Source organism: Mytilus californianus, unplaced genomic scaffold (genome assembly GCF_021869535.1).
Source record: "Mytilus californianus isolate M0D057914Y unplaced genomic scaffold, xbMytCali1.0.p SCAF_1, whole genome shotgun sequence".
NCBI classification, from domain to species: Eukaryota; Metazoa; Mollusca; class Bivalvia; order Mytilida; family Mytilidae; genus Mytilus; species Mytilus californianus.
In genome coordinates, this window is record NW_026262581.1 from 90,870,214 (window position 1) to 90,895,215 (window position 25,002).

At 31.3% G+C, this 25,002-nt stretch overlaps 1 protein-coding gene across 2 annotated transcripts; it reads left to right on the top strand.

The window, feature by feature from the left end:
* The first annotated feature begins 64 nt into the window (after positions 1-64).
* On the top strand, positions 65-22,961 carry LOC127725885 (serine/threonine-protein kinase RIO1-like). 2 transcript variants are annotated; one of them, XM_052233212.1, is made up of 17 exons: positions 65-126; positions 1,944-1,996; positions 3,438-3,475; positions 5,046-5,182; positions 6,596-6,695; positions 11,453-11,531; positions 12,023-12,206; positions 13,811-13,872; positions 14,166-14,246; positions 14,467-14,553; positions 15,417-15,554; positions 16,419-16,522; positions 16,939-17,111; positions 17,534-17,626; positions 18,022-18,075; positions 19,960-20,142; positions 21,100-22,961. In XM_052233212.1, exons 1-17 carry the CDS (start codon positions 115-117, stop codon positions 21,217-21,219), a joined length of 1,698 nt encoding a protein of 565 aa, XP_052089172.1. In that variant the 5' UTR covers positions 65-114; the 3' UTR covers positions 21,220-22,961. The 2 variants fall into 2 exon arrangements, with proteins under 2 accessions (XP_052089172.1, XP_052089176.1); XM_052233216.1 differs by having other exon boundaries at positions 118-172.
* The last annotated feature ends 2,041 nt before the right edge of the window (positions 22,962-25,002 follow it).

A 25,002-nucleotide genomic window follows, 5' to 3' on the forward strand; every position in this document is an offset into this window, starting at 1 on the left:
ATAGTGATTGGAAGAATTTTGATGTTAGAATAAAACAAACGATTTGATTGGTTAAGTTGTCCACCGGAAGTTACACAAATGTTTTCGTTCTGAACAAGCACATGTCGTCGTAGTATGTCTGTCAGAGTAAGGTTACTTATAGAATAGGCAAATTTATGATGTTTAAAGCAATGTACGCTTTCTTTATATCTTACTCAATTGATCACTCCATAAAATATATAGTAGTCCCAGATTTTCTCTAATATTTTTAACAGAAAGAAAATAGTAAATACTTTTAATTAAAAAAAATAGCCCAGAATTTGTTTTAGTGTCACAGACTGGAACTGTTGATCCTTCTAAATATAAACGAAAGATAGTATAGTGTAAATTCTACAACCAGGACACAAATTGACGAATTTCCCATTTCCATTTTATGAATGAATGATGTATGGGTTTTGCTCATTGTAGAAGGCCATACACTACAGTGACATACATGTATACATTGTAGTTGTTAACTTCTACATCATTTGTTCTCTGGTGGAAGGTTGTCTCATTGACAATCATACCACATCTTCTTATTTATATCCTGGATGACCTGACATGTCACACGATATAATGACATAAACTTTCTTTGATAAAGCAGTTATTGGAAGATTGTGCATTATAACTGTCTTCTGTTCAGACTGTTTCAAGGGTGGTAAACAGGGTTATCTGAAAGACGAATGGGGAAATAAAAATGCTATGGTCGGACGGATTTCCTGTGTCCCACTTTATTTTAAACACTAAAGTTACATGATTTCTCGTAATTCTATGAAGTGTTGTGATAAAAAAAAATACATTAATGTCTTCTGCATGAAAATATCAACTCACTGCTGGTGTCACCTTACAATAGGTTTCCATCAGGGTAGGGGGTCCAAAGATAAAAGTTTGGCTACATTTTTTAAGTAGAAAATCTATTTAAATCATTTCCTTTCTTAAATTTTCAAGTGAAATGCAGATAAGTAAAAATATGTCATGTGATACAACATTTTAAATCTCAAAATTAAAACAACAGCTATCTCTAAACTCTCTTATTGATCTAAACAAATGAACTTTTAATTTTTTTGCACTGTAGAATTATATACTATATGGTGTGTTATATCTCAAACTTGTTGTTATAACCAGTTTGTGTTAATTGACCTGCTAAATAAGAGTCCTAAAAATGTGAACAAATTCATCAAAGATTATCAAAGATCTGCCATCAATGCGAAATCCTCTACATGACAAAAGACAACAACTGCTAGCCATAAGTTCCTAAATCTTGAATTGGAACATTACACAGTATGTGATGCTTTTGAAATCTCGACCCTTCCCTTTTAATCTTAATTAATAAAATAATATAATTTATTTGCAGAAAAAATACATCTGTTCAGAGTCTCGGATATGTCAGTTCTTAATAAGGACAAAATACTGGAACCTGGATTTTCTCTAAATCAAATTTCTATTTCACTTGTAATCACCACCTCTTTCACCAAAAATACTTTAAATATAAAAATAAGAAGATGTGGTATTATACTATAATTGCCAATGAGACAACTTTCCACCAGAGACCAAATAACATAGAAGTTAACAACTATAGGCCACTTGAAAAAATATTTTCACAAAGAGTTTTCTATGTCATGTATCTTATTAAATGAATGATTCAAAAATATCTTTTCACTTACATCTATAGGTATACAAAAAAGCTAAACATCATGAATAAACAACTGTAAAATCAAACATTGTAAATATTAAGTAGTCCTTCAATTCAGACCATTCTTTAAAAGCTCTTATCTTAATACATCTGAGGCAGGCCAATCCTACTTTGTGCTTAATTTTAGTTATTTTTTTTTTATTTCATAACATGACTAAGCTAATATTGTGATGAAAATAATGAAAAGATGAAGTGGCATGCTTGATTCAAGTATTTTGTGGGTTTTTTCCAGAATATGTCTACAGATACAGTAGAAGGGCAGTTTGATGATGCTGACATTGAAAGGTAGGATTTGTCACCAAAAATGATACAATATACATGTAATATAAAATTGTGAACTACATTAATAGCATGTTCCCTATTTTAAACGACCAGATTGATTTCACTTGTCTTTTCACAACTTATTTCATTGTATAAAACTTGCACATCTCAATGATTGTGTTGAGTTGCTGTCTCATTGATATCTACCCCAAATCTTCTTATATTCTCATCTTGATAATGAATTAGAAACTAGATTCATGTTGTATTTTTTTTCTGGAAATATTTTGAGAGCAGTAGATTTTTGTATCATTCAGATTGGTTTTTTATACGCCCGTTTACGGGACGTATTATGGAATACCATTGTCCGTCCGTCTGTCCGTCGTCAACATGTCGGACATAAACTCAAAAATGCTTTAACTAATTTGCATAAAACTTTGGTGAATTGTTTATATCTATTGACGTGAGCTCCCTTTCGTTTTTTATAAATTTTAGATTTTGCATTTTCAAGTTATGGGGTTTTATTCATTAAAAGAAGGGGGATTTTCCAGTTTTCGGACAATAACTAAAGAATGCTTTCAACAACTTGCAAGAAATTGAGGTAAATTGTTTATATCTATTGACATGAGCTCCCTTTCAATTTTTACAAATTTTAGATTTTACGTTTCCGAGTTATAGGGTTTTATTCATAAAAAAAGGGGGATTTTCCAGTTTTCGGACAAAAACTCAAAAATGCTTTCAGCAGTTCTTATGAAACTTTGGTGAATTGTTTATATCTATTGATGTAAGCTCCCTTTAAAATTTTACAAATTTTACATTTTACATTTCTGAGTTGTTGGGTTTTATTCATTAAAAAAGGGGGTATTTTCCAGTTTTTGGACAATAACTCAAAAATGCTGTCAGCAATTCTCATGAAACTTTGGTGAATTGTTTATATCTATTGATGTAAGCTCCCTTTTGATTTTCACAAATTTCTAATATGACATTGAGAATTAATTGAACTTTATTTGTTTATAGTCTGACAACAGATTTACTAAGTATTGCGCAACAGCACAGTGTATTGCACAACAGCAAGAAATCTTTAATTGAATATAAATTCAATTCATACAACCAATTTCAAGTTCTTTTACTACATTTATTCAGAAACCTATAATATGTCAAAAATTTAATTACAATCCAAATTCAGACCTGTATCAAGCTTGAATACATATTGTGTCCATTTTTGCCCCAACTGTTCAGGGTTGGACCTCTGCGGGCGTATCCAGCTGCGCTCAGCGAAGCAGTTTATTTGTGTTGGTAAAATATAGATGGAGATTACTTTCACTTTATCGTTGTGGTAGCCTTGAATAAATGAGATATAAATGATGGAAAATACAATGTATGGGGTATTCATTCTATTGAAAACAAGAACATATTCATTGTTATAGAATTGTACATTGATAGGTTAAAAATTTATTTTATTTTTCAGCTGTGTAAGTTCATCAAACAACAAAATAACAGAAACAGGTACAAATAATGAGTTTCAAGACTAAGAAAAGATAATGCATTTCTTCACTAAAAAGAGAGATAATTTAAAACAAAAAAAATTAAGAAGCACACATCTTAACTGTGAAAAGTTTGGTTGCTAGAAGTAAATGGTTTAATGAAATACATAAACAATTAAGATTTCAAGTTAAAAGTTACACAACCAACATTGTCAAGGAATGTCGCAATGGTTTTAAATTCCTAGGAAGTTTTTAAGAGTATTAAGCCAGAGAGTATAAAACACCATAACATTTTGATAGATGGTATATTTGAATTGTGCCAAATTCAACATTTTCTGTACCAAATTGTGAATTCTACTAGTTTATAATGGTATGATGTTGTCATTCATGATTGTCCGAAGACAATTGGTTTCCAGACAATAACTTGAGTGTAAGTGTAAGGATCTCTATGAAATTGTACCACAAGGTTCCATAACACAAAAGGAAGGTTGGGATTGATTTTAGGGGTTATTGTCCTAATTGTTTAGGAATTAAGGGTAAAAAACAAGCATTTTTCTTGTTTCAGGACAATAACTTGCGTATACATTTTGTAAGTGTATGGATCTCTATGGATTTTGTACCACAAGGTTCCATACATCAAAAGGAAGGTTGGGATTGATTTTGGGGGTTATGGTCCAAACCGTTTAGGAAAAAGGGGCCAATACAACACATTTCTAATACTTTGTATCAATTGCTTATTTCTTGTCCACATTGAGGTCTAAAGGGTCCAAAATTAAACTTTGGTTGATTTCAACAGAAATTGAATATATGGGGTTCTTTGATATGCTCAATGTAACCATGTATTTAGATTTTTGATTTTTGAGTTCTATTATCAAATTGGTCCCAAATGAGGTCCAAAGGGTCCAAAACTAAACATTGTCTGATTTCATTAAAAACTGATTTCTTGGGGTTCTTTGATATGCCGAATCTAACAATATATTTGGATTTTGGACCCTGTTATCAAATTGGTCCACACTGAGGTCCAAAAGGTCCAAAATAAAAGTAAGTTTGATTTCATCAAAAATTGAATTCTTGGGGTTCTTTGATATGCTGAATCTAACCATGTATTTAGGTTTTGGATATTGGACCATAATAGGTAAATTCAAATTCAGAGCTGTATCAAGCTTGAATTTTGTGTCCATACTTGTCCCAACAGTTCATGGTTTGGCCTCTGGGGTCGTATCAAGCTGCCCCCCTGTGGAGCATTTTATTATAGATCAAACCCTTTTACTTGTGTGATTTGATTTGATTTTTTGGTGTTTGAACGCCACTTTTAAGCATCGCTTTTGGGCTATTTCGTGGCGGCCAGTTTTTATTGGTGCACCCGCACGAGCGGGGTTCGAACTCACAACCTCAGTGTTGACTGGCTAGTGATTACAATAGTAACTACTTAGACCACTCGGCCACCGAGGCCCCTTTTACTTGTGTGACAGTCTCTCATGATACAATACAGTGACTTTTAAAACAAAGCATATTGTAAAAATAAATATTATTTTTTTGTGAAATTGTGTCAGAATTTGTAAATAAGCTTATACATATTTATTCCTCTTTAGACATAGTAGTTAAGGATGAAGATTGGGATGATGATTTTGATGATGATGATGATGATGATGGTGACTTATATGACTGGTATGGAGAAACAGGAGATTTCACAAAGAAATACAATGCAGCGGTATCAAATAGTCAACAGGTGACTGAAATAAAAACTTACTGATAAGATTATTATTATGTATAGAAATTTATGAATTTAGAATTTATTTAATTACATTTAACATGAATGGATAATGCAATTTAGTTAAGTTTCAGCTTTCAAGTAATATTGGTTTCTAGTCAAATAGATGTAATTCACTGCATCTTGTGATCAAGTACAGTAATTATTCTCCATATTTGCTTTAATTTAAAATCATACGATTTTTGTCCCCTGCGCACATAGAAATACTGGGTGTCCGTTCATCTGTCCTTCCGGTATGGTTAGCTCTCTATTGTGTACAATTCTTGCCAGATTTTTATCAAACTTGTATCATAGATTTATGTCAAAAATGTGTCAGACGAGTTTGAAAAATCAGTGCTGATGAACTATTTTAAAAAGAGTTTTGCCCCTTGGAAAAATTAATTTTATTGAAAATTGCATCGTTAGTGCTCTCATTTGTACAATTCTTGCCAGATTTTTATGAAACTTACATTGTAGGTTTATATCAGCAATGTCTTGGACTATTAGAAAATCTTTGCCGATCAATTATTTTTAAAAGAGTTATACCCCTTGGAAATATTAATTATATAAAAAATTGCATCATTAAAGCTTTCGTGTGTACAATTCTTGCCAGATTATTAAGAAACTCATATCATAGGTTTATATCAACAATGTCTCAGACAAGTTCGAAAATCAATGCCAATCAATTATTTTTAAAAGAGTAATAACCCTTGGAAATATTGATTATATGGTAAATTGCATTGTGAGCGCTCTCATGTGTACAATCCCTACCAAAATTTTATGAAATTTATATCGTAGGTTTATATCAGCAATGTCTCGGACAAGATTGAAAATCAGTGCCAATCAATTATTTTGAAAAGAGTTATGCCCCTTGGAAATATTGATTATATGGAAAGTTGCATTGTTAGCGCTATCATGTGTACAATTCTTGCCAGATTTTTATGAAACTTATATCATAGGTTTATATCAGCAATGTCTCAGACAATTTAGAAAATAAGTGCTGATTAAATATTTTTAATGAGTTATGCCCTTGGAAATATTAATTATATTGGAAATTGCATTGCATTTGCTCTCAAGCCTTCATTTCTCTAAGATATTTGTAAAAAGTTTTAAAGAACAAAAAAAAAATGGGCCTTGGACAGATTTAATATGTGTAATGCGGGGGACATTGGAACTCTGTTCTTTTGTAATGGATAAAAATTTTGTATGACACCTTAAACAACTTTGATGACCTTAAAGAATGTCTCTTTGTCTGTCAAATAGAAAAGCAAAGGAATTAAAGGTATTACTATGATAGAATTGTATATCTTAATGTTGAGTTTGGTAATGTTGTTTTTTTTCATTCACACTGAAAAAAATTATTGATTTAACTTTTCATACTTGTCATTGCAGCCAAATGCATTTAGAAATAAGCAAGTTAAGACAAATACTACAAAGAACTTCCAGCCTGTAGAAAAGACAATGAAGAAATATGTGGATAAGATAAACGTTGGTAAGAAAGTTGAAGGATTGTTAGTTTATTTTTATGATTTTTGTCTCACCTGTGACAAATGGTTTGGTGAAAAACTGGTTATCCTACAGTACAAATTTCGCGAAAGGCTTCCCAAACTCCGAACACCAAGTTTTTTCTTGGTGTGACACCAGGAAACTCCGACATCCCTCCCTAAATTCTCGGAGAAATTTGGGAGTATTCCCTCCGACTTCAGCGTAAATTCGCTACCTTTTGTTTATTGTATTAGCGACATCCCTCCCAGTCCGGTGTGACGCAGTGTCACACCAGGTAATTAATTGCCCTAATCCTTCTGATCTATACCGGCACTCGACAGTCAAGGTATGTGAGATTACTTATGTAATTAAACAATTGTATTTCCTGTCTATTGATAATCAGGTTATATTTCTGATTGCTTGAAACAAATAAAAGATTTAAAAGTAAAAAAGTTGTTGTTAATTCTTTCAATTACACTGTACATTTAAAAATAGTTTTATTAAAATAAAACTATATTTGATTTTTACCTCGTTTTTTTTCTGGTCAGTAAATTAATATTTAATTTACAAAAGAGATATACTTGTGTAAAAATAAACGGAGACTTACGCTGAATAAATGTGGGCAGTTTAAAGGAAAATTACATGTCTCAAAGTTTTGTATACAAGTAAAAAAGAAAATATTATTCACTATTCGTTATGCTATGTCCACGCCATTTTCATTTTACGATTACATAATTGCTTGAAACAAATTAAAGATTTAAAAGCAGAATGTTGTTGTTAATTCTTTCAATTGCATTAAAGTTTTATAACAAAAACTATACTTGATTTTGACCTTGTTTAAGTTCATCGGTAAATTATTTTATTTACGAAAAGAGACATACTTGCGTAAAAATAAACGGAAACTAACGCTGAATATAAAAGTGAGCAGTTTAAAGAAAATTACGTGTCTCAAAATTTGTATATGCAAGTAAAAAAGGAAAATACTATTCACCATTCGTTATGCTTAATAAGTCTACGGCATTACCTTAGGACAAATAATTACATTTCGGCTACAACAGGAATACTTCTATAGCTGCATCAACTCGTCGTTGCATAATATTCATTTACGCACAATGAACTTGTGTGTTGTATAAAGGACAGTGGTTTTTAATTTTTTTTAAAGAAATTAATTGCCGTGGGAAGACGATACACATCTCAGTGATCAACAGTCCGTGGTTGAACTTTGAACTTGACTTCGCTCACAATATTGAATGCTAAAAATAGTGACATCAATTTTGTCCACGAGATTTTTATTTGGCGGGAAATATTATCACGTAACAGTAAACTCAGGTGACCTTTCTGGATGACCGTGGGAAAATTCATTCGGGGTTTAAATTTGCTTTGGAATGATTGACATTTGTATGCCTTGAGATTGAGGCTCTAGAAGGTCCTTTTACAATTGATTAACCGAAATCTAAAATATAATCCTTTTCTGAAAAAACGAACACCAGCCTTTTAATTTTACGTTTATCAGTCAACACAGGACATAAACCTGGACATTATTTATTCGTCCATGGTCAACAATATACATAAATGGTAGATGAAAATAGGATCCTGTTGGGCGTTGGTAGAGATCCTCTGTGAAAATGTGTAGATCGTAAAAATCCGATCCACATTTTTTTCACATATTTCTTTCTATAATTTCATTTAAATATTCTATAGTATTAATTGTTGAAATACTTCTTTTTTTTATTTCGCTAAGGACTTTTAACGAGCAGTAAAATACGGATTGCGCCCATCCAATTTTATTTTAAATAATAAAGGATCAATAACAGATCATAACAGAGATAAACAACACATCATTTTTTTTTCTTCATATAATTAAATAAGGTTGTGATTATTGTGTTCTGGGCGGGGAATGTCTCTCAGTGTTGTGTTTTTATGAATATATGGCACATTGCATACAAAACATTTTCCCTTCGTTCAACAGAGTTGTCACTCTACAGTTTCTTTTCTGAGTTCAAATATTTCAAGTCGGTAATCTACCGAGGTATTTTACATTGCAAAATAAATTGAAAGTTACAGAGTTCACTTGTTGATCCGATAAATTAACTCTTGGGTTTAGATTGGACAAATTACCGTAAAAACATCATTTTGTTTTAAGCCAGTTGATATTTATATATTGAACAATTAATGAACCGGATATTGCTCACTGAGTAGGTTATAAAAGATTCTAATTGTAGTAAAATCGTCTTTGTTGAAAAAACAAAAATTATGACCTGACCGGACTATAATAAAAATACAAAATAAGTGTTTTATCCGTATTTTTATACGTTTGTACGTTTTATTTCAAATGACAATGACGTGGGGCAAATACATACAAGAATAATTATCTTATTTTGAATGAAAATGTCACATTTTTATCTGTCAAAGAAAGGAAATTATAATACCGTGTCTAAAAGCACACAGGTGCAATCAAGATCGATTAAATGTACAAAGGTAATAAATCTGGCTAATCCGATTATGTTGTCACACGTCATTAATTTTCAGTACATCCGATGGGCAATAAACCAATTAACAGCCACGCGGTGTTGGGAGAGAATCCTTGGAGGAAATTGGGAGTATAATCCGTGATTCGCGGTGTGACACCGCTACACTCCGAAATCCGTGATTAGAGTTCGCGATTACAAACTCTTTGTGCGTACTGTAGTTTTCAATGCACCTTGCCACAAGGGGGATTCAAACTCACAATCTCAGTTTTGACATACTAGTGATAACTGTAGATAAGCTACTTAGACCACTCCACAACCGAGGGCTCCTGAGATACTATAAGCAATCGGAAAACTATATTTGCGGTATGAATGATAGTAAGGTGTACATGTTCGTCTGGCAGGGGTCATCTGACCTTGACATCATTTTCATGGTTCATTGGTCAGTGTTAAGTTTTCTTAATAAGGTCTGTTTCTCAGATTAAGTTTTCCTGATTAGGTCTGTTATTTGCAATAGGTCAACAATATTTGAGGTATGCAATGGTCCTTATGTGTACCATGATGTGTCTGGCAGTGTTCATCAGACATTTGATCTAAGCGTCAGTTGTCACTGGTCAATACTAAGTTTTTGATTTCTTATATACTATAAGCAATAGTTCAACTTTATTTGATGAATGGGATGATTATAAGAACAGAAATGTACATGTCTGTCTGGAAGGGTCAGTCTGGCCTTGACATTTTTATGGTTCACCAGTCAATGTCATGTTTTCGTGGTTAGGTCAGTTTCACATATACTTTAAAGATTTGATGTATGGAATGATTGTAAGGTGTTCATGTACCTCTGGCAGGTAAAACACCAGACCTTAACCTCATTTTCAGATTATTGATAATGTAAAATTATGTAAGTGATACATGTTATAAAACCTTCATCTTAAAGGGGAATTAGCTGTCAAACTTATGTTTACCGAGATTTGACTCAAATTCTCATATTTGATTTATAACATACTAAAACGTTTTCCAAATTACAATAAGTCTGAAATAAACAATTAACAATGCATAGACTAGATAATATATATCAGCATTTCATGTTTATTTTAGTCTAGACGCCATCTAATTAACCATCGAGATGACCTCCTAAGACTGTCTACAGTCACATAACCTGATATAAACATAAATTTTAATAGATTGCGACCACATGCAATTGGTTTTTCTAGGTCTGTTTGATTTCATGTTATATGTTAAAAAAATGAATTAAACAACGTTTTTACCTGTATAAGAATGATTTTTTGTGGATCAAATCAGACAAGAAAATGGTTCACCTCTTTTTCAATGTTGACATTCTTTTCCTTTTAATGGCTGAACACGCATAATACATGTGTAACCAATCTCTAGCTAAGGGGTTAAATTGAAGGTCACATGAATACAGATTTAATGAAGTCAAATTATTCACTTGCAAGTGAATAATTCATCAGGAATGTTTCTTAGCTTATTTATACAAAATTGTAATAAACTGACTGCTAAAAGTGAATTATAATTTCACTATTTCACTTTCATTAATGATTAAAAAAAAAAAAAATCATATATTAATTTTTTTTATATCTCGTAACTAATGTCCCTTTAAAGACTTTCATCATGAATTCAATCATAATCAGTAAAGCAGGTCGAGACATAATCGTATGTGCACTCTTGTTTAAAATTAAACTCTGGATTAATGTATCAGAATATTCCAATATTTCACAATTTACCAATCTTTTATATTTCTGTGTGATTGCTAAGTAAATTGTCATTATGGTAAGCAATTCATCATATCTGTTGACATTTGTTTTCTGAAAATTACTTTTTTTTTTAAAAGACTGCTAAATTTTGCTTTAGGATCTTGCCATTGTTATCTTTAGAGATCTTTCTTACAATATAGTACAAATGTTATTTTCTATTTATGCAAGTCCTATGATATTTGAAAATATAATCTCTTGTTTTCCATAAAAAATGTGATTGATTAAAAGGTGGCATCCCCGCCTACATCTACAGAAGGACAAAACATTTGTAATTTAACACTATGTGTAATTTTAGCAAGTCCTATGATATTTGAAAATATGATCTTTTGTTTTCCATAAGGTGGCATCCCAACCTTCACCTAAAGGAGGACAAAACAATTATATTTAAAGGCTATTTGTAATTTTATTTTATGTAGTTTTACCAAAGTGTTATGTTCTTTATAAGTTTCTTCACTTGAATATATCTTTCATGTTTGGAAATTCTGTTGATTTCAGATGGCATATGCTTCTTTCTTTTACAGAGAAATATGCAGGACCACAACTGTCAAACAAAGCGATGTCAGCATTAGTAGAAAAAGGAAGGAAAATGGACAATGAAAGGTAAAGAGAATGAAGGTCAATGTTGGATAAACATACCTTTAAATTCTTTATTAACCAACTTAAGCATTAAATGACAGATTCACTTTGTTTAAAGTCTGTGTTATACATGAAATTTAATTTTTGATACTAAAAAAAATCAAGATACTATAATACAGTATTTTGTTTATTTTATTTATTAAAGTTCAATACCATATGTCTTATTTGGTAACTGGCAGCATGAGATGGATGGATATCTTTGATATATTATGGGATAGAACATCTGTTGATTGGATGTAAATGGATCTGTAAAATGTAATTTAACAAATCGAGAAGAGTTTTAAAAGTTTTTTGGGGTAGAGGGGAAGTAACTATGTATGTGATGGTCTAAATTTTCAAAAGCTACTTATTTTGTTGTTTATTCATAAACGATTTTAAAAAGCTAAAAAGAAAGACTATACAGCAGGAAAATGAAGATAAATTATAACTTGATTTTGTGTATTACATTATTATAGATACAGAGGGAAAGACAAAGCTGATAGAGCCACTGCAGAACAGGTTATGGACAAGAGAACACGTTTAATTCTCTTCAAATTTCTAAGTAAAGGTATTATATCGGAGATCAATGGTTGTATCAGTACAGGGAAAGAGGCCAATGTTTACCATGCTACAGGAAAAGATCAGGATATGGCTGTTAAGGTAAGATATTTGAATATTGAAAATTTCAGTTAATTGAAGTGATAGGGTTGATGTCATTATCTATTTAACTGTTTTCAATAATTTCATTAGGTGTTTATTGAAAGAATCTCATGATCAGCCATCTATTTGAACTTTAACAATTGTGTGACTTAAAAAAATAAGTTACTTAATGAAACAAATTCAAGAGGAAACAAGTCCAGAATAGCACTTTGACTTCTCATCAAACTGATAATTGTGTAGAGTTTTTATGAAAATATAGATAAAGTACTCACCAAAGTGTTCTCCCAAGAGCCTTATAACACCATGGTACCTGGGTGCTATCTAAATAGATTTTATAAAATATTGTACTATAAATGTGGTGCTATAATTTTGTTGAAACAGTGCTATTTCAAATCCAATGTTGCTATTTGAAAATTCTGGTGTGAACACTGCAACCAAACAAGATGATTTGTCTGTTTTCAAACTAATTCATGTAATACTAATAAAGTTATTATTTTATTTTTTTTGCAGTTTAGTACAGTGGAAAAGTTTTTTACTTTAGCTCATTTGGTACAAATGCAGTTTTTTTTATGTAATGCTTTTTCACCACTATACTACAAAAAGGTGTCTTTAATTCTTCTTGGACAATGTTAACTTATGAAGGGAATAAAATCCATTCTAATATGACGTGCTTCTTTCGCTTTGTAAACAACACCGTGATAAAATTCTCGATATATCTATACTTAGCGCAGACTCAGAGATGTGCATATTGGTGGCTGTTACTATTTACCTCCCACGTAAATCCACATGTATCGTTACCTATGTACAAACACCATGTCGATTTCGTTGTGTCCAAATTGAAATTGAAAAAGAAACTACAGAACCGTTATTCCTATTATATTGCATAACAAAAATAATTAATGCACAAGAGCCTAAAAAATGTATAAAATCAAAATAAAATAAAATTCCGCCAAATTTCATGAATGATCTTGGCGCATTAACGTCATGTCATAACATGATGTCATACGAATGAAAACTCTAAAGCTGAATGTTTTCCGTTACGTATACTCCCTAAGTTCGGAGAATATTGCAATAAAATGGAGTTTTGAGGTAGGTGTTGTTTCATTTTCTATTCTATTGCAATATTCGCACATTTGTGGATTTCAGCAAGTCAACATGGCGGCTCACTCCTTAGTTACGACATGTCAACTCTGGATTTGACAGTAAATAGTAGCCAACGAAAAATAAATGTTTGGGTTAAGAATTATGAGAATTGAACACATTTTTTTCTACTGCTTATTTGAGAAATAATTCATGTAAGACTTAGATTTATATGAAATTTGTAGCTTTTATCTTACAGGGGGTAAAATAGAACAGCCATACACACGGCAATCTTACGTTCGCTTCAGTTTGTAAATTACCGTATTTGTCCTATTAGAATCGAAATAAATCATAGAAGCCATAGCTTCCATGAATTATTTCTTAATTATTAACTTGACAGAAGACAAATCAAAAGTGTATCTAAAGATAAATAAGTAAAATATATGTTATAAAAAATGAACAAAATTATTTATTTAGCAGTTTTTCATTTCAACTTATATAAAATATTTCCAATTTAATTTCAGGTGTATAAAACATCAATATTGGTATTCAAAGACAGAGACAAATATGTATCTGGGGAATTCAGGTAAATGATAATCATTTAAACTTTTCCTCATTCATGATATTTTAATGCCTTCAGTAATGTTGCACTAGTTTTAAATAACTGGCTTCCAAAAGTATTCAGTTTTATAGCCAATCAGTTGTTTATTGTAATCTTATTGTAAGAAATATATATTTTCTACTGCTTTTACATTAAGAATACAATCTATGTTGGAACATTTGGGAATTTTTTATCTTTAAGAATTTAGAAATGTGTTATGTTTCATTGGTTGAATAGTTGCAATTTCATTTGACTATTTTAAATTAAAATGATTTCAGGTTTAGACATGGTTACTGTAAACACAACCCCAGGAAGATGGTACAGACTTGGGCTGAGAAAGAAATGAGAAATCTGATCAGGTTAGCTCTGGTTTCAAACTGAGGAGTAGTGATAGAAATTTCTGCTGTAAAAAGGAATAATTTAAAAACAGTATCAGTTTAATTAGAATTATGTGTAAGTTCAAAACATATCATGATAGAATATTTCTATTGCAACAATTAATTATTTTAAATTGCTCAACCCTGTTAAATTAAAGTAAATTCATAACTTATATATTCAATGATATATTATTTTTTTTAGGATACATCAAGCTGGTGTTTTATGTCCAGAACCAATATTACTTAAGAGCCATGTTTTGGTAATGAGTTTTATAGGTACAGATGGCTGGTAAGTATTAATGGTAACTTAATTGTGCTAAGCTTTTTATTTCCCATGTCCCAGTCATTTAGTGGTCGGTTAGCTTTGTTCCTCAATTCTACCTTCAATCATTTGGTCATTCAATCCTTCCTTTATTCTATCTTTCTGAAATCTAACAATTATCCTGGTTTTTTTTTCCATTATACCTGTAGAAACTAAGCTGATTTTTATTTTAAAAGTGTATAATGGTGAGTTGAAGAATGGGTTCCTGTTTTGTTTTGGATGACACACTGTTCACAGTATTAAAATCCTTCTGTATTAGAAGTAGACAGGGGCATGTATGTCAACCTTATACATCTAGTTTAATGTGAGCTTTTCACAGTATTAAAACCCTTCTGTATTAGAAGTAGACAGGGGCATGTATGTCATCCTTATACATCTAGTTTAATGTGAGCTTTTCACAGTATTAAAATCCTTCTGTATTAGAAGTAGACAGGGGCATGTATGTCATCCTTATACAGCTAGTTAAATGTGATCAATAAAACTTAGATGGCTTAAACTTAAAGAGATTGGCAAACAAAAATGTTTGAATTACCAATAGTTCGAAAATATTTCAAATAGCTACTCTTAAACTTTAATTAGAAATAACTACCTTGCAAGAAAAAGGGTATATGTTAATTGGTGACTTTTTATAGAAAGAATCTTAGGAGTAAAAATACTTAAAAAGTAATGAACAAGATCTGTTGATTCTTAAAAATGAAACATCTTGAAACAAATTTGATTTTTTTTACCTCTATTAAAATGTTACAACTATGGATTCAAAAAATTTGTATAATGTAAAAGTATTTTTCAACTATCTTATTTTAATTGTATATTTGATTTTGTTTTTGCAGGCCAGCACCTCTATTAAAAGACAGTGATATCTCAGAATCTAAGGCTAGAGAGTTGTATTTAGAGTGTATACATATGGTTAGAACTTTATATCATCAATGTAAACTTATCCACGCTGATCTTAGTGAATTCAATATGTTGTAAGTGTACTTATATAATTAGTAATGAGATGTTTTCTGAAGTTTTATTAGATATAAAATTAGTAATAAGATGTTTTCTGAAGGTAATTTATATAAAAACATTATACCTTAATAGTTATATTTTTGCTGTGTTAATATTGGGGTCATTAGGTCAAAGGTCAAGATCACAGCTGAATTTCATAGACTGAAATTTGGGCAAAATTTTGTCTAACTTTTCTCAAACTTGTTTCAATCGGTTGAGGATGAACCCTATTACATTTGGGGTCATTAGGCAATAGGTCAAACCTTAAGGTCATAGCATCTATTAATTTACTCAATTTACTGTCTGTCTGTCTGTCCATCCGTCAGTTCAGCAAATCAGTTTTCCACACTTTTTTTCTTCTTGCTTGAAGATATTGATTTGATATTTGGTGTATTGTTTTATCATGACAAGTTACAGATCAAGTTCGAATTTTGTTCCGGTCTGATGATTTTGTGCAGAGTTATGGTCCTTGAACTTAGAAAATTCACTCAAATAATCATTTTTCCTCACTTTTTTTTGTCATGCTTGAAGATATTGATTTTATGATGGGTATTTAGATTTATCATGACAAGTTACAGATCAAGTTCGAATTTTGTTTCGGTCTAATGATTTTGTGCAGAGTTATGGTCCTTAGACTTAGAAAATTCACTCAAATAATCAATTTTCCACACTTTTTTTCATCATGCTTGAAGATATTGACTTGATATTTGTTATATAGTTTACACCATGACAAGTTATAGATCAAGTTAGCATTTTGTTCCAGTACAATGAATTTTTAACCGGTAGGGGACTATGTATTGCAAGGCAATACTCACAGAATGCTTGTTATTCTTCTTTTGTAGGTATCATAATGGTAATATTTATGTGATAGATGTATCTCAGTCAGTAGAACACGATCATGTCCATGCTTTAGAATTCCTTCGGAAGGATTGTACTAATATTACAGGTAGGTATAGCATTAACATGCAAAATTACGTGGTAGATAGGATTTATTATCCAGGATAGGATATGATTCAAATAAGGTTTCAATTGATATGATTTTTGGTAGGTTCTTATTATTAAATACTTTTTAACAGAGTTTGCTGAATACAATTCAGTTGAGGTTGTCGGCTATTATGATACAGATGTCTAAAGTATAGAAAATATCCTGTTTTCTAGTTGATTGAAACTTGAAAAAGGGAGTGAAAGATCTCAATATTTACTTCAAATCAGATTTGATAAATGCTGTATTTGTGACTTTTTAACTCACAAGGACACGGGTCACAAATAAAAGATTTCTCTGAGAAATAAATTTTATGTTTTATTGTTGTGTGAAATTACCTTGCAGTTAAAAATGAGAACAATTTCATTTTTTTCTTTCAGATTTTTTTAGAAAGAAGGGAGTATGTACATTGACCGTAAAAGAATTATTTGATTTTGTAACAGACATTACAATTAATGAAGATAACATTGACCATTATTTGGAACAAGCTATGACCTTGACCTCTACTAGATCACATGATGATGTCACAGAACAACAGAAAATAGATGAACAGGTGAATTTTTTGTACAAGCATTAGTCCTGATCATAGGAAATATTAAAATGCAAATTTTTTTTTCCTTGAAATATTTAGTTATACTAAAATTCAGAGTCAACATTTAAACTTACACCTGCTATGTGTGTTTTCCAAATTTGTATTCGAAATTTCCAACTTGAACTTTTTTGTTTTGCATTTTGTACTGAACACAATTTTTAGTTTGGTAATGTTACAGACTGTTGAGCTTGATCTTAACATGCACAGAATAAAGACTTAACTTATGGACTGTTTCAGAAAACCTTTTATATAAAGATAAGAAGATGTGGTATGATTGCCAATGAGACAACACTCCACCAGATATTTTATTATACTTTTTTTTAATATATTTAAAATAGTGACTGTTACAATAGTAAACTTTCCCTTCTTTTTAATGATTACAGGTTTTCAAGAATTCTTACATTCCTCGGACACTGGATGAGGTCATTGATTATGAAAGAGACTTTATAAAGGCACAGAAGGGAGATTCTAACAATGTAAATATCACATGTTAAATATGCAGAAAAAAATAACATAAGGAACTAAAAGTTTCATGAAGTCTACATTTAGTTTTAGTGTCAGGAAATTTTAATGTTGACTTGCAATCGAACAGAACTTTTTTCTTATCTTAATTTATTCTGCTCGATACTGCAGTACATTTATTAATAGAGATTAAAAGTATTTTTTAAAGTATTTTCTGAACATTTCTATAAGATATGCTTACAGTTTGTTTAAATATTTGTTTTTATATAAATATGCCTTATATAAGACCAACATGTATAGATTAAACCTCAATATATTGAATCTCATCATTTTGTTGTAAAGAAGGAAAAATTGTAAAGCACATAAAATGATCAGGTTTTTGCATTGAAAATGAATTTTATTCTTTCAGCTATTGTACCAAACTGTAACAGGATTGAAGGCAGATTTAACAGGGCCACAACAGGTATAATATACCCTTTTTATGCCCCCGCCGTAGCGGTGGGGGCATTAAGTTTTACCCTTGTCCATCTGTACGTACGTCCCAAAATTGGTTTCCGTTCTCTAACTTGAGTTTGCCTCAACCAAATGTTATGAAACTTATACACAATGCTTATTACCACAAAACACAGATCAAATTTGAATTTTGGTGGCGTCACTATAACTGTTCTAGAGTTATGCCCCTTTATAAATGGAAAAACTGAAAAATTTTTATTGGTTAATAAATTAAGCAACAAGTTATTAAAAACCTCAATTGTTTTTAAATGGAATATTCAGATAATTTACATATCTATGATCTCCTGGTTTATGTTATTATGTTATTATGGTTTATGCTTTTCACAAAGCTAATTTATAAATCTGTGCCAGTCATATGTACTGTTACTTTGTTCATGTATTGATAGAAAATGATTAAAACAGTTTTTATACGATCGCAAAAAATTTTTTGTGGTCGTATATTGGTATGACGTTGGCGTCGTCGTCCGAAGACACATTGGTTTTCGCACTCTAACTTTAGTTTAAGTGAATGTATCTCTATGAAATTTTACCATAAGGTTCAATACCACAAAAGGAAGGTTGGGATTGTTTTTGGGGGTTATGGTACCAACAGTTAAGGAATTAGGGGTAAAAAAGGGGCCAAAAATAAGCATTTTTGTAACTTCCAGATATAACTTGTGCGTTAGTGTATAGATCTCTCTGACATTGTACCACAAGGTTCTATATCACTAAGGGAATGCTGGGATTGATTTTGGGGGTAATTGCCTCAAAATTTTAGGAATTAGGGGGCAAAAAAGGGGCAAAAAACAAGCATTTTTCTAGTTTCATGACAATAACTTGTGTGTAAGTGTATGGATCCTTCTGAAATTGTACTACAAGGTTCCATATCACAAAGGGAAAGCAGGAATTGAGTTTTGGGGTAATTGCCCAAAACGTTTAGGAAAAAGGGGCTAAAAATAAGCATTTTTTTAGTTTCCAGACAATAACTTGTGTTCAAGTGTATGGATCTCTCTGAAATTGTACTGCAAGGTACCATACCACAAAGGGAAGGCTGGGATTGATTTGGGGGGTAATTGCCTCAAAATTTTAGGAATTAGGGGCCAAAAAGGGGTAAAAAACAAGCATTTTTCTAGTTCCAGGACAATAACTTGTGTATAAGTCTATGGATCTTTATGAAATTGTCTTACAAGGTTCCATATGACAAAGGGAAAGCTGGGTTTGAGTTTGGGGGTAATTGCCCTTAACGTTTAGGAATTTGGGGCCAAAAAGGGGCCTAAAAACAAGCATTTTTCTAGTTTCCAGACAATAACTTGTGTTCAAGTGTATGGATCTCTCTGAAATTGAACTGCATGGTACCATACCACAAAGGGAAGACTGGGATTGAGTTTGGGGGTGATGAACCATAAGGGGGTTCAAAAAATTTTGGGGAGGGATTTTTTTTTCCTTTTTTTTTCTTTAAAATTTTCCATTTTAAATTGGTTATTTCTGATTTATATATAAAAGCAAATAATAATGATATGATTTGAATAGGTAAATTAAAATTTTTAAAGTTCTTAGACCACATTCATTCTGTGTCAGAAACCTATGCTGTGTCAAATATTTAATCACAATCCAAATTCAGTGCTGTATTAAGCTTGAATGTTGTGTCCATACTTGCCCCAACTGTTCAGGGTTCGACCTCTGCGGTCGTATCAAGCTGCGCCCAGTGGAGTATTTTATTAATATAGTGTCAAACATAATGTCAGTATTTTTTACATTTATATGTATTATGTTAAATTTTTTTTCAACATACTATTTTCAAATGTAATGGTGTGCATTAAACATTATGTTAAAATTGCTAACATTTTTTCTGTAGAGACCAAAATTATTAGAAAATGCAGATGACTGTAACAGGTTACAAGAAGACATAGAGAGTAACAAGGACAGTGCTTCTGATAGTGATACAGAATCATCAGAGAATGAAAATGATGATCAGAGTGAATCTAGTAATAAAACTAAATCTTACAGACCTCGAGAGGAATCACCTGATAGTAAAAGGGTATGTGATTGTTTAGTGTGGTTAGATATCTGTTTGACATGCTATCTTATCTCTCTATGTCTAATTGTCCATCTAACAATAAATATGGTGTGTTAATGTCTTAGTCATATTTTGATACTTTATTTAAAACCTGACTTGAGCTTTTTTTTTAACATATAGGACTATTGTAATGTATTACCTTTGTTTTACTTGTTGCTCTGTATTGATGCATTTGTAAAGCTTTGCAGTAAAATTGGTACTGTTGATGTTATTTTCCAGATCTAACAAACTTCAATTACTGGAATGATATTTTGTCAACTTGTACTTCTAAAATCGATACAAAGGTCCAAAAATTGCTTGACATTGACAGACATTTTAACCTTAAATTGCCTCTTGTTTGAAGGTCATATATACTGGGTTTTTTTTTTTTTCGCAAGACAGCAATTTCATGGCAACATATAGCAGTCACTTCTGTTGTCTTGTTTCTTTTGTGTTAGACTTTATGTTTATTTGCAACTCCTTAAAAAGGGCTTGACAAAATCTGTAGCTCCTGAAAACCTTTTTACAGAATTCCTCCAAACTTGGGGGGGAGGGAAGTTATCCTTTATCAAACATGATCTGCTTACATTATTTGAAAACACCAGGTGACACATGTCTTCTCTGGACTAATAGATTTTTCATGAAAAGATTGGTTGACCATATTGCCATTTCATGCATTTTAGACAGAATTTATTTAGTCTGTTAATACACATCCTTGATAAGAATGAAGGCCTAAATAAAATTGAAGTCGCTTAGTCTTACATTTACACATGATTGATTATGGTTATGGTCACAAAATTTACTTTAAAATAAATATATAGGTAATCATACACAGTTAGCAAATGAAACTAAAATATACTACATTTTTAATAAAGATGATGTGGATTAACATTAGGGATTTACAGAGAATTAATCTGAGTCTTTTTAATGAATTTACAGGAAAGGAAAAAGATAATCAAAGAAGAACAAAGAGAAAAGAGGAAAAACAAAATTCCTAAACATGTGAAGAAAAGAAAAGAAAAAAGTGGCAGTAAAAATACAAAAAAAGGAAAAACTTGAATCTATAAAATTGTTTTGTCATATTGCTGAAAGATGGACTTATAATGTGCTTGTGTTGGCCGAAAATCTCATGGAATATTGTTGATATTTAAATTTGAAAAGAAGTGGGTTATGATATAAGATTATCATGTCAATTTTCAGAATAATTGTTAAATCATGTCAGAAAAAATATAACTGATTTCATTGAAAGGGTATTTTGGCAGTGTCCATCACTTGGCATTTGATGTTTGTCTGTCATGAACTAGTCAAAACTCTATTTTAAAATGATCTGATAAATATTTTTTTATATCTCACTTGGACCTTTTAGAACATTAATTATAAAAATAAGAGCATGTGGTATGATTGCCAATGAGACAACTCTTCACAAATGACCAAATGACACAGAAATTAACAACTATAGGTCACCGTACAGCCTTCAACAATGAGTAAAACCCATACCTCATAGTCAGCTTTAAAAGGCCCCGAAATGACAAATGTAAAACAATTCAAACGAGAAAACTAACGACCTGACTTATGCACAAAACAATGAATGAAAAACAAAAATGATATACAGCAACAAATGACAACCACTGAATTACAGGCTCCTGTTTGGGACAGGCACATACAGAATGTGGCGGGTTAAACATGTTAGCAGGTGTCCAACCCTTCCCCTAACCTGGGACAGTGGTGTAACAGTACATCAAATGAACAAACTATAAAAATCAGTTGAAAAGGGCTTACCTCATCATATCGATACAAAGCACAAATACAAGTAACAAAAACACAGAGTGGATGTGGCAGTGTACGTATACATCCCCACAACATAAGACACTAAGTACAGGTCTGAGAGTACTCTCAGTTGCTGACAGCTAGTTCAAAGCCAATAACAACTAATAAAAAAAATTATGCATCTAAGACTAAAATATCAATCAGTACACATCCAACATCCAATGGATTTAGTGTAAAGATGTCATTAACAGTCAGAGAAAAACATGACCTTGTGCAATGCCAAGATACAGGTATCGACAGATTGTAGAGCCATGAAAGTGCATATGTATATAAAATAATATTTAGTTTGATTTTAATTTACTGATAACAAAATCAATATGAATACCAATAAAAACAATATTCAAAGATCTTATTATAGTGTTGAATTGGTAACCTTTTAGAATAAGTTTATTTAAAGGATCGATAAGTTTACCCGGATCGTATCTAAATTTCAAGGCTTGTTAAACAACATCTCCGTAAAAATAAGAATGTGCTATTCAGCTTAAAAATAAGTTTTCTACAGGTACAACCAAACTTCCAAACCAAATATTTATATCTTTGGAAGAATTTAGTAAAGGTTTTTAGTAATTTGTGGTAACAAAATCCCTAAGCATATGTTATCTATCTGTCAGTTAACTGAAATCACTTAGCCAATTAGAGCTATTATATCAATCCATGTTGACTTGCTTGTAAATTTGCTTTGTTATTAAGATTGACATCTGAAGACAATAGATAGGTGGAGTTAAAGTCAACCTTTCATAAGTGCTTCAAAATTCATTGTATAACAGGGACATCTAGATTGAAACTGAAATTGCAATATTATAAGAAATTATGAAAATTTGCTAAATTTATACCACTTTTTTCTTGCAACTATGACTGTGTTTACTGATGGTGAGGGTGATAGAGCAAACTGCTATTTGATTTATTATACTGAATGTGCTGTTATTATTGTCTTTTAAGATATTGATTTTAAATTAAAATCCTTGTCTTTTAAATTATTGATTTAATATTAAATTATTGTCCTCAATAATTTTGGTTAATGATTGCTTTGCACAAGAGGGTAAAATTAAAAACATTGTTAACCACTGATCCATATTTTAGAGAAGAATGCCATCCTCCAACTGACCAATGTAAAACTGGAATTTTAAGGTGACGTATATTAAAGATGATTATATCATCAGCTAGAAGAGCTAGATAAGCCATATTTTGATATAAATTGCTTAAAATGGTTGGAAAATTCTGTTTGCCATATGGCTGTTGACCTTGACCTGATTGTCATGGGTGAATGACTATTAAAAACCAGTATTCATATTCATATCCACAATAAACAGTTGTCAACCTGCTATGTTTGTAATATTTGTCACTGGACATTTAACACTAATTTATCATCTATTATATTTGGTCTAAAGATTGGTAATAAGTAAAGATGTCCCTGAAAGAAGTCACCTGACCTTGACATCTTTTCATAGTTAGGTCAGTTTCTCATTTCCCATGAGTAATATGTCAACTATATTTGATAAATATAATCAGTGTATGGTGTCGTTACAAGGGACACATAACCTTGGCCTCACTTGATAGTTCAATTGTCAGTATAAAATCAGTGCTTAGGTCAGTCTCTAATTTATTATAAGTATTTTCGACTTTATATGGTTCATGGAAGCAATTCAGAGTAAACATATGAAAACAAGAAGATGTGGTATGATTGCCAATGAAACAAATCTCCACATGAGACCAAATGACATAGAAGTTAACAACTATAGGTCACCATATGGCTTTCAAAAAAAAAGCAAAACCCATACTGCATAGTCGGCTATAAAAGGTCCCGGAATGACAAATGTAAAACAATTCAAACGAGAAACTTGGGGCCTGATTTATGTACAAAATAATAGACGAAAAACGAATATGATATACATGTCCTTTTGGCAGAGGATATCTGATGACCTCATTTGCATGGCTCAATAATCAGTTTCTAAGTTACTGTGAGTATTGTGTCAACTAAATTTGGTTTACAGAGTCAATGAAAGAAGTACATGTCTGTCTAACAAGGGTCATTTAACCTTGACCTCAAGGGTTCAAAATGGTTAAAGTTGAACTGAACCATCATCAATAAGATGAATTTGACAAATATCTGGGTTATTGACCATGGATATGTTTCACTTGTCATAGCCACAATAACATCCTCATTTTAGAGATTGTAACATCACCTGATGGAATTTATCACCAAGTTTTTACTTGTAATGATTTTATGATAGTTGCCCCTGCCTATGCTTCTAGAGCGCTTGAGTATACCTCCAGTTATTTGATGGGGTGCATGTTCCATAATCTCACCTTCTTGTGTAGTGTTTTGTAAATTGTCTCTTCAGTGTTTTTCTGTCAGCATATTATTCAGTTATAAACCTAAGCAGGTAAGACATTTCAGCAAGTGCACTCCTGTTTTATATTTTGGTTATTATTTTACACATCACTTAATAATACAGCAATAGCTATTCAGTTTTCAATAAATTTTACTAGAGTTTGATACATGTTTTATTAAAAAACTTAAATTTTACTCCACACATATCAGTGATGCAATCTTCAATGTCATTATTGCAATTGTACATCTAACTTTTATTTCTTATTTATGTGCACTGAGTCAAAATTTAAATAAGAACAAATCAAGGCCATGATATTAGGGGGATATAGTTAAGTCGTTATAACAAGCTAGTTAAGTCGTTATAACGAAATAGCTTACTTGTTATAACAAGTTAGAGAAGCCATTATAACAAGAGTTAGCATAGTTGTTATATTGAGTTACTAAGTTGTTGTAACGAGTTACTACATTGTTATAAAAAGTTAGATAAGTTGTTTTAACATGTAACTTAGTTGTTATTTAGAGTTAGCTAAGTTGTTATAACAAGTTATAAAGTCGTTATAATGAATAAGCTAAATCGTTATAGCGAGATAGCTTAATTGTTGTAATGAGTTATCTAAGTGACGATCCTAAGTAGTTAAAACGAGTTGTTAAGTCGTTATAATAAGTAAGCTAAGTCATTGTAA

Excerpts from the sequence above, each read along its gene's own strand:
- LOC127725885 (XM_052233212.1), top strand. Across the intron at positions 5,183-6,595 it reads CGGTATCAAATAGTCAACAG|CCAAATGCATTTAGAAATAA; the intron begins GTGACTGAAATA and ends TTGTCATTGCAG. Across the intron at positions 18,076-19,959 it reads ATTTAACAGGGCCACAACAG|AGACCAAAATTATTAGAAAA; the intron begins GTATAATATACC and ends TTTTTTCTGTAG.